Below are 15,392 nucleotides of genomic sequence, written 5' to 3'. Positions count from 1 at the left end.
AATTACTACATGAACTTACATACGCGTTAGTGCTTTTTGTAACCTCAAGGTAACTAAGTGTGAAAGGTTTTCGGTTTAACTCAATCAATAGGGCTTAACCACGTTGTCTATAAAATGTTATTTGCGGCAAATTCAACAGCAGTGGTGAAAAACGTTAAAATTCTTTTGAAATGAGGAAAAAATATAAGAATATGCAAAAATACACAGGCTATCAACCAATCAAAATCTAGCATTCTTATATAAGGTGTAATTAATAACAATCAACCAGTATACTGATTTGTATCACTTCATATTAATAATCATTGTGGTGAGGTTAAATTTCCTGTCATTAATTCATCATCCATGCACGAACTTGTCCCATAAATAATCATATCTGTACATTTACCTCACTTTCGGGTTTATAGATGTGATTTTTTTTTCTGAAACAAGTGCTTTTCGGACCATCCTCAAGAACTTGCTGTTATCCGATGTTCAGTACTTCAGTAATTTGATTATAGTTCGTTATTACGTTCTTACTTGTGTTGTACTTCTACATCACTGTCTCATGTGTTAGGGGAGGGATGAGATTCCCGCGCTAACATGTCTAACCGTGTCGTATATTCTAAATATATGATAATGTGTCTGTCTCAAGTCAGGAGCCTGTAATTCATTGGTTGTCGTTTTTTGATGTGTTACATATTTGTTTTTCATTTAATTTTTTTTATTACTAATAAGGCATTAGTTCATTCGTTTTTAATTGTTTTATAGATGAATTGCAGTATGGGTTGTGCTCATTGTTGAAGGCCGTAAGGTGACCTATAGTTGTTTAATGTCTGTGTCATTTTGGTCACTCAGTGTGGAGAGTTGTCTCATTGCATTCATACCAAATCATTGACCATTTGGTATATGGACGTGCTTTAAGCGACACGTACATATAGGTCATACTGGTACCGTTAATTTTATTACTACCACTGGGTCGATGCATCTGCTGGTGGACTTTTAGACCCCAAGGGTATCACCAGCTTAGTAGCCAGTACTTCGGTACTGCCATGAAAATACGGATTTTTTGTGTTATTAAAATTTGCTGTTACAAATATTAGAAATTATTATAAATTAAGGAATGTATCTCCCTCATGCAAAGCTCTGATTCCTTTCACGGATTTGGCTATAAGTGGAACTTTTGGATTATAGCTCTTCATCTTTTATATAAGCTCTGGATTTCAAATATTTTGGCCACGAGCATCACTGAAGAGACATGTATTGTCGAAATGCGCATCTGGTGCAAGAAAATTGGTACCGTTAATTTTATTAACTATTTTGAAGAAATCAAATCGTTAACTGATAATGGGTGCCATAGGTGGTTCACCGGAATTTTCTTAGAGATAGGAAACTAAGGGTGTTACTAAAACAGACAAGGGAAGTGTCAAATATTTCATGTATATTTTGAACAAAGAGAGGATTACCTCGGCAGCCTTTGTCAAATCAAAACAATATACCTTCGGACTTTGTGTTTCGAATTGTAGTTACTTTTTCCATACTTAGTATTTATTCTAATTCAAGCTCCATGTGATGCAAGAAAATAGTATCTTGGAGTAAGGCTATTTTCTTCTTTTCGAGGGGAGGGGGGCTCCTAGCAAATAACATGTTTATTATGGCATTGTAGAGATTTTCTGATTAAATAAATAAAGTTGCCGATCCGGTACATGAATAGATCGGTTAAAAAGCATTTTTTTAAATTGCAATTAGATTGGAAAAGCTTAATACGAGGGTTGGAAATTGAGAGCACAAAAAGGGGGAGGGGGGTTTGTTCCACAGGGAAATTTTTATCTTATGAATAATTTTTTCTACCTTTGAAAGGTTAATATACTATTAGGTAATTAAAAGAGAAAAAAAACAAATGTGAAAAAAAGATTAATGGGTTTTCTTCCATGCCTAGAATTTGCTTCCATTGAAATTTTGCAAACATCCCAGAACAAATCACATGAATGATTAATATTGACCATTTGGTATAAAAAAAAATATTCAAATATGATGTAACGTGTTCCGAAATCTATGCATTTTTTGAAACAACCTGATCCGAACTTTCCGTATCTTAATTATGTTGTAGTATGACCCACACACAGGCGGCAAACAGAGGTCTACCCGGGGGTTAACTTCACTATCAAAATACGACGGGAAGGGGCACTTTAAATTTTAACCCCCTACCTGAAATTATTCAGGTCATGTGAAATTGTAGATCACAACTTATCCAAAGAAACGAAAATTCTGATCTGAAATTATCAAAAAAGGATCAGGGGCGGATCCAGCCATTTTAAAAAGGGGGTCCTAACCAAGGTCAAAAAAGGAGAGGGTGTTCCAACTATACATGTCCCCATTCAAATGCATTGATAGTCCAACAATCACATATAAGTCAATCAGTTTTTGATTAATGAAGCAATCTTGCTTCTCTCAGAATATATTTTAAGCATACTATGGCTAGTAATATTTGTATACACCAGATCTTTATTTGATTTGAATATATTAATAATGTCAACAATTTCGGCTAAATCAATGTTGATCGGATCAGATATCGGGATTTTCAGATCTATTGTAAATGTCTGTAATTATCATATCCACATCGTAAAGCCGGGAAATGGATCAGAAACATACTAGTGTTTAAAAATATTCAATTTAGTTTTGGAACGTATGGTACAAACCTTAATGTTTTGTTGGGCTAATATCTGCTTTAATAGACTCACTCCACAGCAAGGAAATTCCACTACCTGTTTTGCAACAACAGCATCTAAATCCTCGTCAGAAATGTTAGAAAATTCAAGTTTGCTCAAATTATACATTTTCATATTTCTATAAATTGTACTCTCTGATACACTAAACATCTCACTAATTTCTATAACAGTTAAATCAATTTCAAGCAGGGACTCCAGTGCTTCTTTGGGAATAAAAAACTTGTTATTACTCTTAGTCAAAATATTGTTGCTGAAATGAACACAAGCTATTCTTAATTCCATTATTTTTCTCCTGTCGTTCATACCTAAATATGCGAAATCTTGAAGCGACAACTTGCAAATTAAATCAGGTGTTATTTTTTCCTGGTGAAAAATGCCAACTTGGGAACGTAAACCACACCGATTCAAAACTGCTTCCATTTCTTCCATTTTCATTCAATCACGTAAAGGTGTTCATGAATAAAACGTCCGTCAAAAATATCCGCGTTCGGTTTTTTCCGACAATTTCCGTTATTGACTTCCCGACTTTTACTACATCATCATAATGTATACAACCACTGAACATAAAGTTGAACGAACCGAATATAATATCGATGCTTTTACTGAACATAATGAATAATCTACTGAATATAAAGAAACCGGGACTACTGAAGATATTACATAATGTACTGCAAATAATATTGAATCTACTGAACATAATGTCGAAAGTACTGAACATAATGAGAACTGTACTGAACATAACGTCAGAAGTACCGAACATAATTCAAATACCACTGCATATAATAATGAAACTACTGAACATAATAACCAAAGCACCGAATATAATGTAAAAACTACTAAACATAATGTAATAACTACTGAACATAATAGGATATCTACTGAACATAATATACATACTACTGAACATAATGGATAAAGCACCGAACATATTAAGCAATCAACATCAGAAGACAGTCATGGCGTTCCATACTGATAACCTAAAAATGAATCATGCATGCATTTTTAGCAGACTTAACCAGGTCGGCGATAAGATATCGAATATAAAAAAAGAAGATATCGGGTTTGGTGTCAATGAGACAACTATCTGCAAGAAACCAAAATAACACAGAAATACAAACTATGGGTCACCGTACGGCCTTCAACAACAGGCAAAGCACATACCGCATAGTCGGCTATAAAAGGCCCCGAAATGACAATGTAAAACAATCAGTCAAAAAAGAAAATTAACAAAGTCCGTATCATCGTATGCGTAACTTAGTTGCTCACCAGAGGAACTTTACGCAAGCGTTTAAACACGCGTTCCATAAGTTTGAAGTACGTCGAAATGCAAAGGTATACGCTTGGTGAACGCTTTTACTTCAGGAAAATTTTAATGGAACATAAAAAAAATCATTCAGCTCAAGCGTTTGTCAAACGTATATACATGTACCTGTAAACTGCACGCACATAATATACACGCTACACGAGCGTTGAAAACGCTACAGATAAGTTTTAGACACGTTAAGGGCACATTGCATACAAAAATACTCGTCGCCTTAAAGCTTTCATTTAGGAAAAGAAGTCCGATACGGGTGAAACTTCATCAAACCTACAGAAGATATTACACCCTCTCTAACCATGCAACATGGGACTAGACATAGAAGTACAGGAACTACTCACATTAGTTTGAGCTGTACAAGATCTACAAAAATATCCCGCCTGCCTCAAAGGTGCATATAGGATCGACCATGGTCCAGCACTAATGATACAAATACCAACCAGAGTTACAATGACGTGGTAGTAAGTCTTTAAAGGCAACCGAGCGGCCTCCAAAAATGAAAAAAAAACCTACTATTTAGTCGGCTATTAAATGCCCCGACCATTAAGATTTAAAAACAAAAATCAAACAAAACTAAACAACCTTATTGATAACAAAATAATTTACGAAAACAACTTGACCGACATGAATTATGAACAACAACCACTGTACTACATGTTTCTGGCTTTAGAATGGACATTGGCACATAAACAATGTGGTGGCCATAAACCCAACCCTCCCAACTGAACCAAACCTTAAGGACAACACATCGTAAGAAAAAACTGTAAAATATCAGTTGCAATTCGCGTTCCTAAAATTATGGGTACGGTGCACAATAATCACTTACATAAAAACAATAGACACAAATCACTGAAATAATCGCACTTACCGAAAGCTATTTCAAAGCTAGTGAACATGTAGACGAACCAGTGGACATAGACGGACTGGTAAACATGTAAACAGACGGGCGAATGTGACAGACTTATTGACAAACATTCACATATAGACAGACCTGCAGTTGGGAATGTAGGAAAACCAGGAGAAACGCTAAGGTACGCTTTACGCACACCCAATACACGCTTTAAGCTCGTTGTGCACACGATACAGATATGATTGACAGGTTGAATGCATCAAAATTACTAGCGTTTTGGTAGCGTGCATGATTTTTTTTACCTTGGCCGACGTACGTCGGAAATATACGTTGATGTGTGAAGCCGGTATTACATTATTTAAACCACTAAACAGGCAATGTCAGTTTCTAATTCTTATGCACAACAAAAGTAATATAAGACAATACATCTTTATTAAACAATTATCTAATATATATATAATGCCAAACAAGCATTTGGGTTTACGATTGCATTTCTTTTTTTAAAGAAAGCAACTTGTTTACATCATTGTATCGGAAATGTTCATTATGACATACAGCAAATACCATATTACTTTTAAACAATTCAACGCTACAATTTCCTTCCCGTATCATCTCGTTCTGACCTCATAAATAAGTGTGTATTACTAGTTGTATTCTCAGTAGGTCCTCAATAATGATATATATCAAAGCGTTCTATTAATATTTTTAAAGAGTAAACATGAATTACATCCTTATGTGTTTGTCAATTTAAAAAGGAAACATTTGAATATCTGAAAATGTCACGTATATACATATTATCTAAAAGATGACTCCGTACGGATACTAACATGCCTTAGGATGCTGTCTTTGAAGATTGTGGCGGTTGGAGATCGGTAAATTGTTACATAATATTCAATTCAGATGCATATATTATAATTTTGCCCTTCACTTGTTTGATAACTATATTTTATAATATTAAGTAGTTGTAAAATTTTAAATTATATATGTAAGTTTGTATGTCAAGGTCAATTTATCATGTAAATATATATATATACATACACTGTATTATATAAAGTGCATAGAAAATCAACTTAACGATGTTAAAGTGTATCCGATTCTTTGCTTCCTCCCACAGCTGGGTTCGAATCTGTACATTTTATTTCTCCTTTCTACGACAACACCGCCTAGCATTGCACAACCTCTTATGTCATTAGCATAGGTTGATTTTCTAGGCATTTTATATTTCAATCACAAGACATCTGATGGACGAGGTATGATTTACAGTTGTAGCTACACATAGGCAGATATATATATATCTGCTAGTATTATCTATAATACTAAAATTACGAGGTCCAATTTGTCAGCCGTCATCACGTAAAAACGACGAATCAAAGAATACAACTATATATATAACTTATATAGTACACAGGGGTAGATTAAAAATTACACCACTCCAGGCCCTTTTGTTTTCCACGTAATTAATATTGCCAATAATTAAGAAGTTCCGGGTTGAGTCCGATACCGATACCAATAGTATATTCACCTGTTATCTATTACCTTATATGCACGTTCCGCATCTGACAAGCGCACCACCAAACGGTGTATTTAGGATTATGCTATATACACGGGTCATAATCACAGGGTTGACACTACTAAATCCAATCATTGTCAAATTGTTACTTATTGTAGTATTTTAATCAGTAAAACTTTCTAAGATAACAATACGAATACTAAAAATCTGGACTAAAAATAAGGCGTATAGGTATAGTTTTCAATTTGTTAGCGGGCATGACGTAAAACAGAGAATCAAAGAATTCAACTTTATTTATAACCAATATAGGACAATGCTGTTGATTAAAAAATACTCCATTCCAGGACCTTTTGTTTTCCAAATAATTAATATTACCAATAATTGATAAGTTCCAGTTCGACGGGTTCAAACAGAAAGATTTGAAAGCTGAGAAAACTGTATCTTATAATCGGCATGACTTTATCAGATGAAAACACTAATACTAAAATAAGGCTTGCGCATAGTTATATACTTTAATTCAGTCACGGACAAGCGATATCACGGGTGTGTTCTAGTATAATATATATTATGTACATAAAAGGTGTTTTCAGCTCACCCTAATATCAATAGTTTCGTATCGTACGTAGTTCTTTTCTTTTCGTTTATAGTAACCATAATAATCGTCTGAATTATTTCCTTTGCCAGAAACAGTTTCATTTATAAATGGCCTCTGTCTATTTCAATCAATTTTAAATGCATTCAATAATTCGATAAAAGTTATATATGTATGCATGTATTTATAAAAAATATATAAGATGTGATATGAGTGCTAATGAGACAAGTCTCCGTCCATGTCTTTGACGTGACTCTGTACTTATACACATCTCCTCATTGTGTTATTGTTCAATGATAAACTTTGTATTTTTGTCTTTCATATTTGCTAATGTCATTTGTCTATATGCCTTTTTATTTTTCATTGATACCTATGACATTGCTCTGTACTTATACATTCCGTCATTGTGTTTTTGTGCTATTGTAAAATTTTGAATTCTTGTCTTTAATTTTTGCTAATGTGATTTGTTTATATGCCTTTTTGTGCTTCTTTGTTAAAAAACTTTTAAAGTGATTGAGATAATAGCACAATGTTCACTGCTGTATCCCTATTTTTGACATTTTTAACTATTATGTCTGTTTTGTTCACACATCGTTGTCAATATAATGGAATTTGATGCGATTTTCATACAAGTGAGAGGTTTGGCTAGCTATAAAACCAGGTTTAAACCACCATTGTTTACATATAACAATGCATATACCAAGTCAGGAATATGACAGTTGTTATCCGTTCGTTTGATGTGTTTGAGCTTCTTAATTTGCCATTTGATTAGGGACTTTCCGTTTTTATTTTCCTCGCAGTTCAGTATTTTTAGTGACTTTACTTTTCACAATGACTTTATTGTATAAAATATTACGTCTACTACTTTCCATTTAATTTTTAGCCAGTTAACGAATTAATTGCCTTGTCAATCCAATGTTAATTTAATGCTTCCTTAAAAAAATGTACAATGCAATGTAATGTAAATTAATATGGGTTTCTCCAACTTAGGCGATACCAGAATAAAATAATATACAAATGTTCTTCGTCTACGTCCCGCGACAAATATTTCGTTTAAATTCATAAGAACTAGATGACATGTAACCGCTCAGTTTCGGGTTCGCATACACAATTTTCGTCAGACAGTGTACATGAAGTGATCTACTTCATAGTTTGTGGCCAACTATACATGTCACTGTCATTCTGTCACGTGGTGGCCTTATTTTGTTTCCGAAACTAGCTGAAATTAGTGGTATAAAAACTTAATGTCAAAACAAAACCCTTCCTTCGGATTTGTTCATTTATTTTTTAATCAAGCAATTTTCTACCTACTTTACCACTCTTTCGGATGAAGGTCCTATTTGCTGTTCGAAATCATACGCTTTACACAGCCATGCCTCCCTGCAAAAGACATGACTCGAGTCACTCCAAACTGCATACTATATGTTCGTTGCAGGAATGTTGGTAAAAGGTGCTTACTTAGATCATATGTTGACGGACAGTTTCCTAATGATGACGTTAAAAATGTGTCGTAAGTAGTACATATATAGTATATAGAGTAGTGTATATAAACAAGTTTCAAGTTTCAAGTTTTTTATTTCTCAAAGACCCCAACAGGGGTATGTGAACAATAACAAATACTACATAAGTATTCATAATATAACAAATAACAAAGTATCAAAGTAATGCAGTGAACATTATAAACATTCATTAACATATATACATTTGAAAAAGTAATGCATTTAAAGGAAGACAGTAAACTTCAAATGGACATATTAATGGTTGAAACAATATTAGTTTAATTAACAACAGATAGTACAATTTTACAAAATTTTGCAATTTTAAGAACAACATTGTAAGAGTCAGAATTAAATAATTCATAAAATTTGTCAGTATTATGATTGGTAATAAGATTACAAGGTAATAAAGATTTCCTTTCATTATTGAAAAAAGTACAATTAAATAAATAATGATATTCATCACCTAATTGGTTTTTGTTACAAATGTCACAAATTCTGTCGTCACGTTCTATACCCCAAAAGCGACCCCTTTCAATAGGGAGTCGATGATTTAGACATCTAAAATTGCATAAGGCTTTTTTCAAATCATCTGGTAAACTAAGTAAATAAAATTCTAAACCATGATTATATTTAAAAATTCTGTAGTTAAGACATTTTGGTGAGTTAAAAATAGTTGTATACCAATTCTGCTTAAATTGATCACATAATCTCTGTTTAACAAGTTTTGATAAATTTATACATTTTGGTACATTTTGTGCAATCCAATATTCAGAAAAACCACAATCATTCAAGATATTTTCAATATATGTTATCCACTTAGAATGGAAAAAATCTTTCTTATGCATATTAAACAACAATTTGTACAACATAGCAGATATCTTGTCTTGTTTATTACATACAAGCCTTTTCCACATACCTATCATTCTGCTCTTTATAAATATGTCAGTAGGATATCTACCTAATTCTCCATATAAAATACAATTAGGAGTAGACTTTTTAACACCAAGTATAATTTTGTAAAATTGTAAAAACAAAGATTCAACAGCAGCATTATTCTCATAACCCCACACTTCACAACCATAAAGTAGAATTGGAGAAACCATAGTATCAAACATTTTAAGTTGGATATCAATAGGTAAACCTAAGGATCTACATTTTCTCAACATACTATACATTGCTTTTCTACCCTGATCCAACAATTTAATTCTGTTTTTGGAAAAAGATCCATTTGACATAAAAATTATACCTAAATACACAAAGTCATCTACAACATTTAAAATTTCACCATTTAAAGTAAATACAGGTTTGTCAATAATTTTACGTTTATTAAATATAACAACTTTTGTCTTTGAAGCATTAATTTCTAAATTCCATGTCTTACAATACAAGTACATTGCGTTAAGAGCAGTTTGTAATTCTACCTTGGATTCAGCTAAAATAACAGTGTCATCAGCATATAACAACAAGTATAATCTTAAATAAACAGAAATTTCATCAGTATCAAGTACTAGGTGAGTTGCATCACATACATCAGATAGACCATCATAAGCTTTGGAAATAAACTCTACCAGGTCATTTAAAAACAGTGAAAAGAGTACAGGAGACAGATTTTCACCTTGACGAACACCAATATTACTTTGAAAATATTCAGATAACTTTGAACCTTGCCTAACACAGGATTTAGCATTTTCATACATAGCATGTATAATAACAAACATATTTCCATCAACACAGTTTTGCAACAATTTACGCCATAATGCTATTCTATTAACAGAGTCAAATGCCTTACGGTAATCAACAAATGCACAATACAATGGTTTTTTACGATACAAATATAGCTCAACTAAGCATTGAAGATTAAAAATGTGATCATAAGTACCATAATTTTTCCTAAAACCTGCCTGTTCTTCGCAGAGAACATTCATATTTTCTAAGTAACAATTTAATCTGTTATTCAATACAGTTGTAAAAAGTTTACCATAACAGCTCAGAATAGTTATACCCCTATAATTATCAGGGTCGGCCATGTCACCTTTACCCTTATAAATTGGACATATAATACCAACTGACCATAGGTCAGGAAACAGTATTGACTTGGTGTAATTCCCTGACAATGTGTACATTTCAATTAACAAAGTAAGAAGATTTTCTCGTTGACTTCTACTTAAAGTTTATTACTAAAAATAAAATTGTAGAAGTTAGACCCCGTTTACACTGACAAAAAAATCGAACTTTGGTCCAGTGTAAACGGGTAAGATCGATCTTCAATCGCAATTAAAAAGTCTATCTCTAGAGGTGGTTTTAAATCTTATTCTCAGAGTATAATACACGGATCATCGACGGATCATCGATAGCGGTCTCCGAATTTGGATAATTTTTCAAAAAAATGAGTGTCCAGTAAGAAAAAAAATGTTTTAAAGACAAATTAAGTAAACTTGTACAAAACACTTTTATATGTCATCTCACAAATATTTCCGACTTCGTATGTGTTCAAAGGAGTTGCGGCTCAATGAAATCGGTCTTTTATTTTATATAAGCAGTATACTAGATTTGTGCTAGTATCGGGACAAATGTATTTACATTAGACTACTTGTAGTGCGGTGATAATCAAGCACTTACTTGCAAACGAAATACACAAACACTTTGTTTTTATCATGGATATATTTACTTTTTAAAAATGTTTTTTTATCTCTACTCTTTTGTTCCAAGGAATGGCTATAAGAAGGACATAGAATTCCTGGGTAAATCTATCCGGCTTGTGTTATGGGACATCAATGTTGAAGAAGAGAACGCCAGATTACGTCATTTGACATATCCTCTAACGGTATACGGTTAAACATATCACTCGGGATAATAGATAAGAAGATGTGAAATGAGTGCCAATGAAAACAAATCTCCATCCGCACAATAGTCATTAGATATAAGATGTTTTATGAGTGCCAATGGGACAACTCTCTATCCAAGTCACAATTATATATAATTAAATATTTATTATACCTTTATAGGCAAAAGTATCAACACGGACCTTGGCTCACACAGAACAGCAAGCCATAAAGAGTCTAAAATATGACTAGTGTAAAATCATTCAAATGGGAAAACCAACGGTCTAATCTATATAAAAAAAACGAGAAACGAGAAAAACTTATGAACCACATCAACAAACGACAACCACTGAACACCATGTTCCTGCAAACAAATGCTGCGGGTTTTAACGTTGTAATAGGTTACAACCTCCACCATTAGCTGAAACAATAATGTAACATCACAACATAGACATTAACTCAATCAAAAGACATATCAACACAAGTGAACATACACTGAACGAATAAATTATATATATAAAATGTTATAATTCTCACTCTCAGGAACATTCATTTAAGACAAGTGCAAATAGGTTCGATACAAAATCACATTAAATACAAGACAAGACACTTAATAATCCTCAAATAACATACTTACATATGACAATTGTTGTATCAGTGGAATTCGAAATTGGGAAATCCGGAAGTATCAATGTCACAGACAAAAATACAAAAAAAAATATAGTTATCAATAACGACGAATAGTCAAACAATTCGACATTAAAACTCTACAACTGAAATAAGATATTAAACATCTCGAATCCTACCAAAAGCGAGTAGGGTGAAAACTTTCTGCTCCACCAATGGAACCCTTCATACAGTTACTGCGCATGACAAGTAAACATTCGATGATGAATCGCACTCAATATTTCATATATTTATAACAGACGAAAAATAGTATCAAAATGATTTAATCCTCACCATTTCTGTCTTTGTATTTATAGGATTTGTTCCTCTTGTGTTTCTCACTTGTTGATCAAAATAGTATGGACAACATAGAGAAGATCGTAAGTATTTCCTACATTGTCATTTGTGTTGAGCTGTATCCGTATTATAATAAAATTTAGTACTATGGCTACTATATAAGTTGAGTCAGCATAGGAATACCTAGTCCGAGATTACTCTGACGTCCAACGGCTCTTTTACCAGACAAGCTAAGGTCCTTTGGACGTCAGAGTAATCTCGGACTAAAGAATACCAAGTCTTGTTAGTATTACAAATTTAGTTTTCATCACACAAGTGTTTGTCGTCTGCTTTCTAGGAACGTTTTTAGGTTGTTGTCTCGTGAAGTTAGCAACTCATTCTCCTTTTAGCCATGATGACAGAATATTTATAAATAGAAAATAATCTTGAAATCCATTTATTTTTTCAGTGGCATCGTGAAATAACTCGACATTGTCCTCACACACCTTTTATCCTGGTCGGCACGAAAAGTGACCTGCTCGATAGTAACATGTTAAGCAGCCATGGCCGATGTTCTGGGTGTGTTCGAACTAAAGCTGAGGAATTGTGTAAACGAATACACGCTTTTAAATATGTTGAATGTTCTTCATTAATCAGAGATGGTCTTGACAATGTGTTCAGCGTTGGTTTGCATTCTATATGTTCTGCTCAGACACCTAATGGCGATGAAAACGAGGAAGAACAGAAAGAAGTGAAGAACTGTGTTCTAATGTAATTGCAGTATATTTGCACTTATTTTACTTGTACAACGTATAGGCTTACAGGTAACCTACCAAAATTGTTTGAAAAATCAACTTGATTTAGGAATAATTTTTTTTATGTACAAATATAGCTATGCTCACACATGAGTCAATATCGCCCATTTGCATATGTTGTTTTTGATTTTGGATTTACATTGTGTCATAGATCAAATTTATTCGTTCAGTGCATGTATGATCACTTGTTTTTGTTTTAAAATATGTCTTTTGATTGAGTTAGGCCATTTCAATTGATGTCTTATAGTGTGTCTTTCTATGTCATTGGCGGATCCAAAAGGGGGGGGGGGGGGGGGGGGGGTCCGGGGGGTTGGAACTCCCCCTTTTTTTGGCTGATAAATACATTTGAATGGGGACATATAGTTGGACCCCCCCCCCCCCTTTTGTCCTGGGTTGGGGTCACCCTTTTTTTAAAATGGCTGGATCCGCCCCTGTATGTTGTGATGTTACACTCTTGTTTCAAATAAGGGTGAAGGTTGGTTCCTATTAAAACGTTTAACCCTGCTGCATTTGTTTGCACCTGTCCTAAGTCATGAACTTAATGTTCAGTGGTTGTTGTTTGTTAATGTGGTTCTAAGTGCTTCTCGTTTCTCATTTTTTTTATATAGATTGGATCGTTGGTTTTCTTGTTTAAATGGTTATACAACTGTACACTTGTCATTTTTTAAGACCCTTTTTTAACTGAAGCTTGCTGTTCGGTGTGAGCCAAGGCTCCGTGTTGAATACCGTACTTTGACCTATATGGTTCACTATTACAAATTGTGACTTGGATGGAGAATTGTCTCACTGGCCCACATACCACATCTTCTTATATCTATGTTTAAAACTAAAGGGTCTTATCACAATATACAGGTACAATCTCGCTCATCTGTTTTACTATTCAAACAAAAAAGGATAATAAACATGTGAATAGTGAATAGAAAAATTAATGATTTATGTGTGAGTATTGGACAGAAGATTTAAACTTGTTTGTATTTATAGGTTATGCTTGTATGGCTGCATGTTTATGTTTTAATAAGATATTAGAATAAATCATTATCCATGCAACCTTCTTTTAAAACTATTTATTTACTATTATTGTTTATATCATATGTAGCCCTTTTGTGATTTCAGTTGAATTGATTGTATTGTATTTCTTTTTTAATTTAGATTTTTTAGAATTTAATTATTGTTTGACATATTTGAATAGCTTACATAGAAATAAAAATAAAGTGCTATTTATAAGTACATAAAAAAAAATGTCAAATAAGGAGATATTCAATAAGTAAAAAATTATAACTTTGTAATAGACAAAAAGAACAATGTCAAAAGATAAAAAAAAAAAGAGAGGATGTGGTATGATTTACATTGAGACAACTCTTCACAAGAAATCATATGACACAGAAATTAACAACTAAAGGTCAACGTACGGCCTTCGACAAAGAGCAAGCTCATACTGCATAGTCATCTATAAAAGACCCCAAAATGACAAATGTAAATTAATTCAAACGAGAAAAACTAACGGCCTAGTTTATGTAAAAATGGATGAACGAAACACATATAATTTTGTAACACAACAACAAACAACAACCACTGAATTACAGGCTTTTTACTTGGCACAGGCACATATTGTTTGTGGCGGGATTAAACATGTTAGCGGGTGCCAAACCCTCGATCCCTAACCTGGGACAGTGGTACATAAGTACAACATAAGATCGATTTATGAAAATCAGTTGAAAAAAAAGGCTTAACCCATCCCATGGACACAAAAAGAAATACACCTTATAAGGACACAGAGTGGACGTGGTCGAGTACTTGAACATCCCTATTGTTGTTTTTGAAGTGTATTGCTTATATGTTACCCTATTTTTGTTTTTGAAGTGTATTGCTTATATGTTACCCTATTGTTGTTTTTGAAGTGTATTGCTTATGTGTTACCCTATTGTTGTTTTTGAAGTGTATTGCTTATATGTTACCCTATTGTTGTTTTGGAAGTGTGCTTATATGTTTAAAATTGATGTTAGTCCAATATTTGGACCTTAGTGTCAATAAAAATATTTGATTTTGATTTTGTTTATCGCCTAGAACCTAGTCAGTGTCCTCTGTTCTTGCTATTTTTTATTTTCAATATTTATTTATTTCCTCAAGAAAAAACTATTATGTTCAGGCGGTGTACCTTTATGACACAGCTAATACAACGCTATATTACAAATTTTTTCTAAATTTTACTGAGCAAGCTGTGCTTTTTTAACGATAGGGTTTCGGTTTATAGCATCGTGAAATTACCAGTTAATATATACCGGCAAGTTAAGGGGGATAAGTAAGTGCAAAATTGTATAAGAAAAGGCGCTATGCAGAAA

The 15,392-nt window shown here is 33.1% G+C and overlaps 1 protein-coding gene across 1 annotated transcript; it reads left to right on the top strand.

Moving 5' to 3' along the window:
* The first annotated feature begins 5,493 nt into the window (after positions 1–5,493).
* On the top strand, positions 5,494–15,100 carry LOC139489088 (cell division control protein 42 homolog). Its single transcript, XM_071275207.1, has 5 exons — positions 5,494–5,745; positions 8,411–8,485; positions 11,184–11,298; positions 12,280–12,342; positions 12,708–15,100. The coding sequence occupies exons 1-5, from the start codon at positions 5,711–5,713 to the stop codon at positions 13,011–13,013; spliced, it is 594 nt and encodes a 197-aa protein (XP_071131308.1). The 5' UTR covers positions 5,494–5,710; the 3' UTR covers positions 13,014–15,100.
* The last annotated feature ends 292 nt before the right edge of the window (positions 15,101–15,392 follow it).

Source organism: Mytilus edulis, chromosome 9 (genome assembly GCF_963676685.1).
Source record: "Mytilus edulis chromosome 9, xbMytEdul2.2, whole genome shotgun sequence".
NCBI lineage: Eukaryota > Metazoa > Mollusca > Bivalvia > Mytilida > Mytilidae > Mytilus > Mytilus edulis.
The sequence above is the reverse complement of the archived record's forward strand: the minus strand, read 5'-3'. Positions and strand labels throughout refer to the sequence as shown.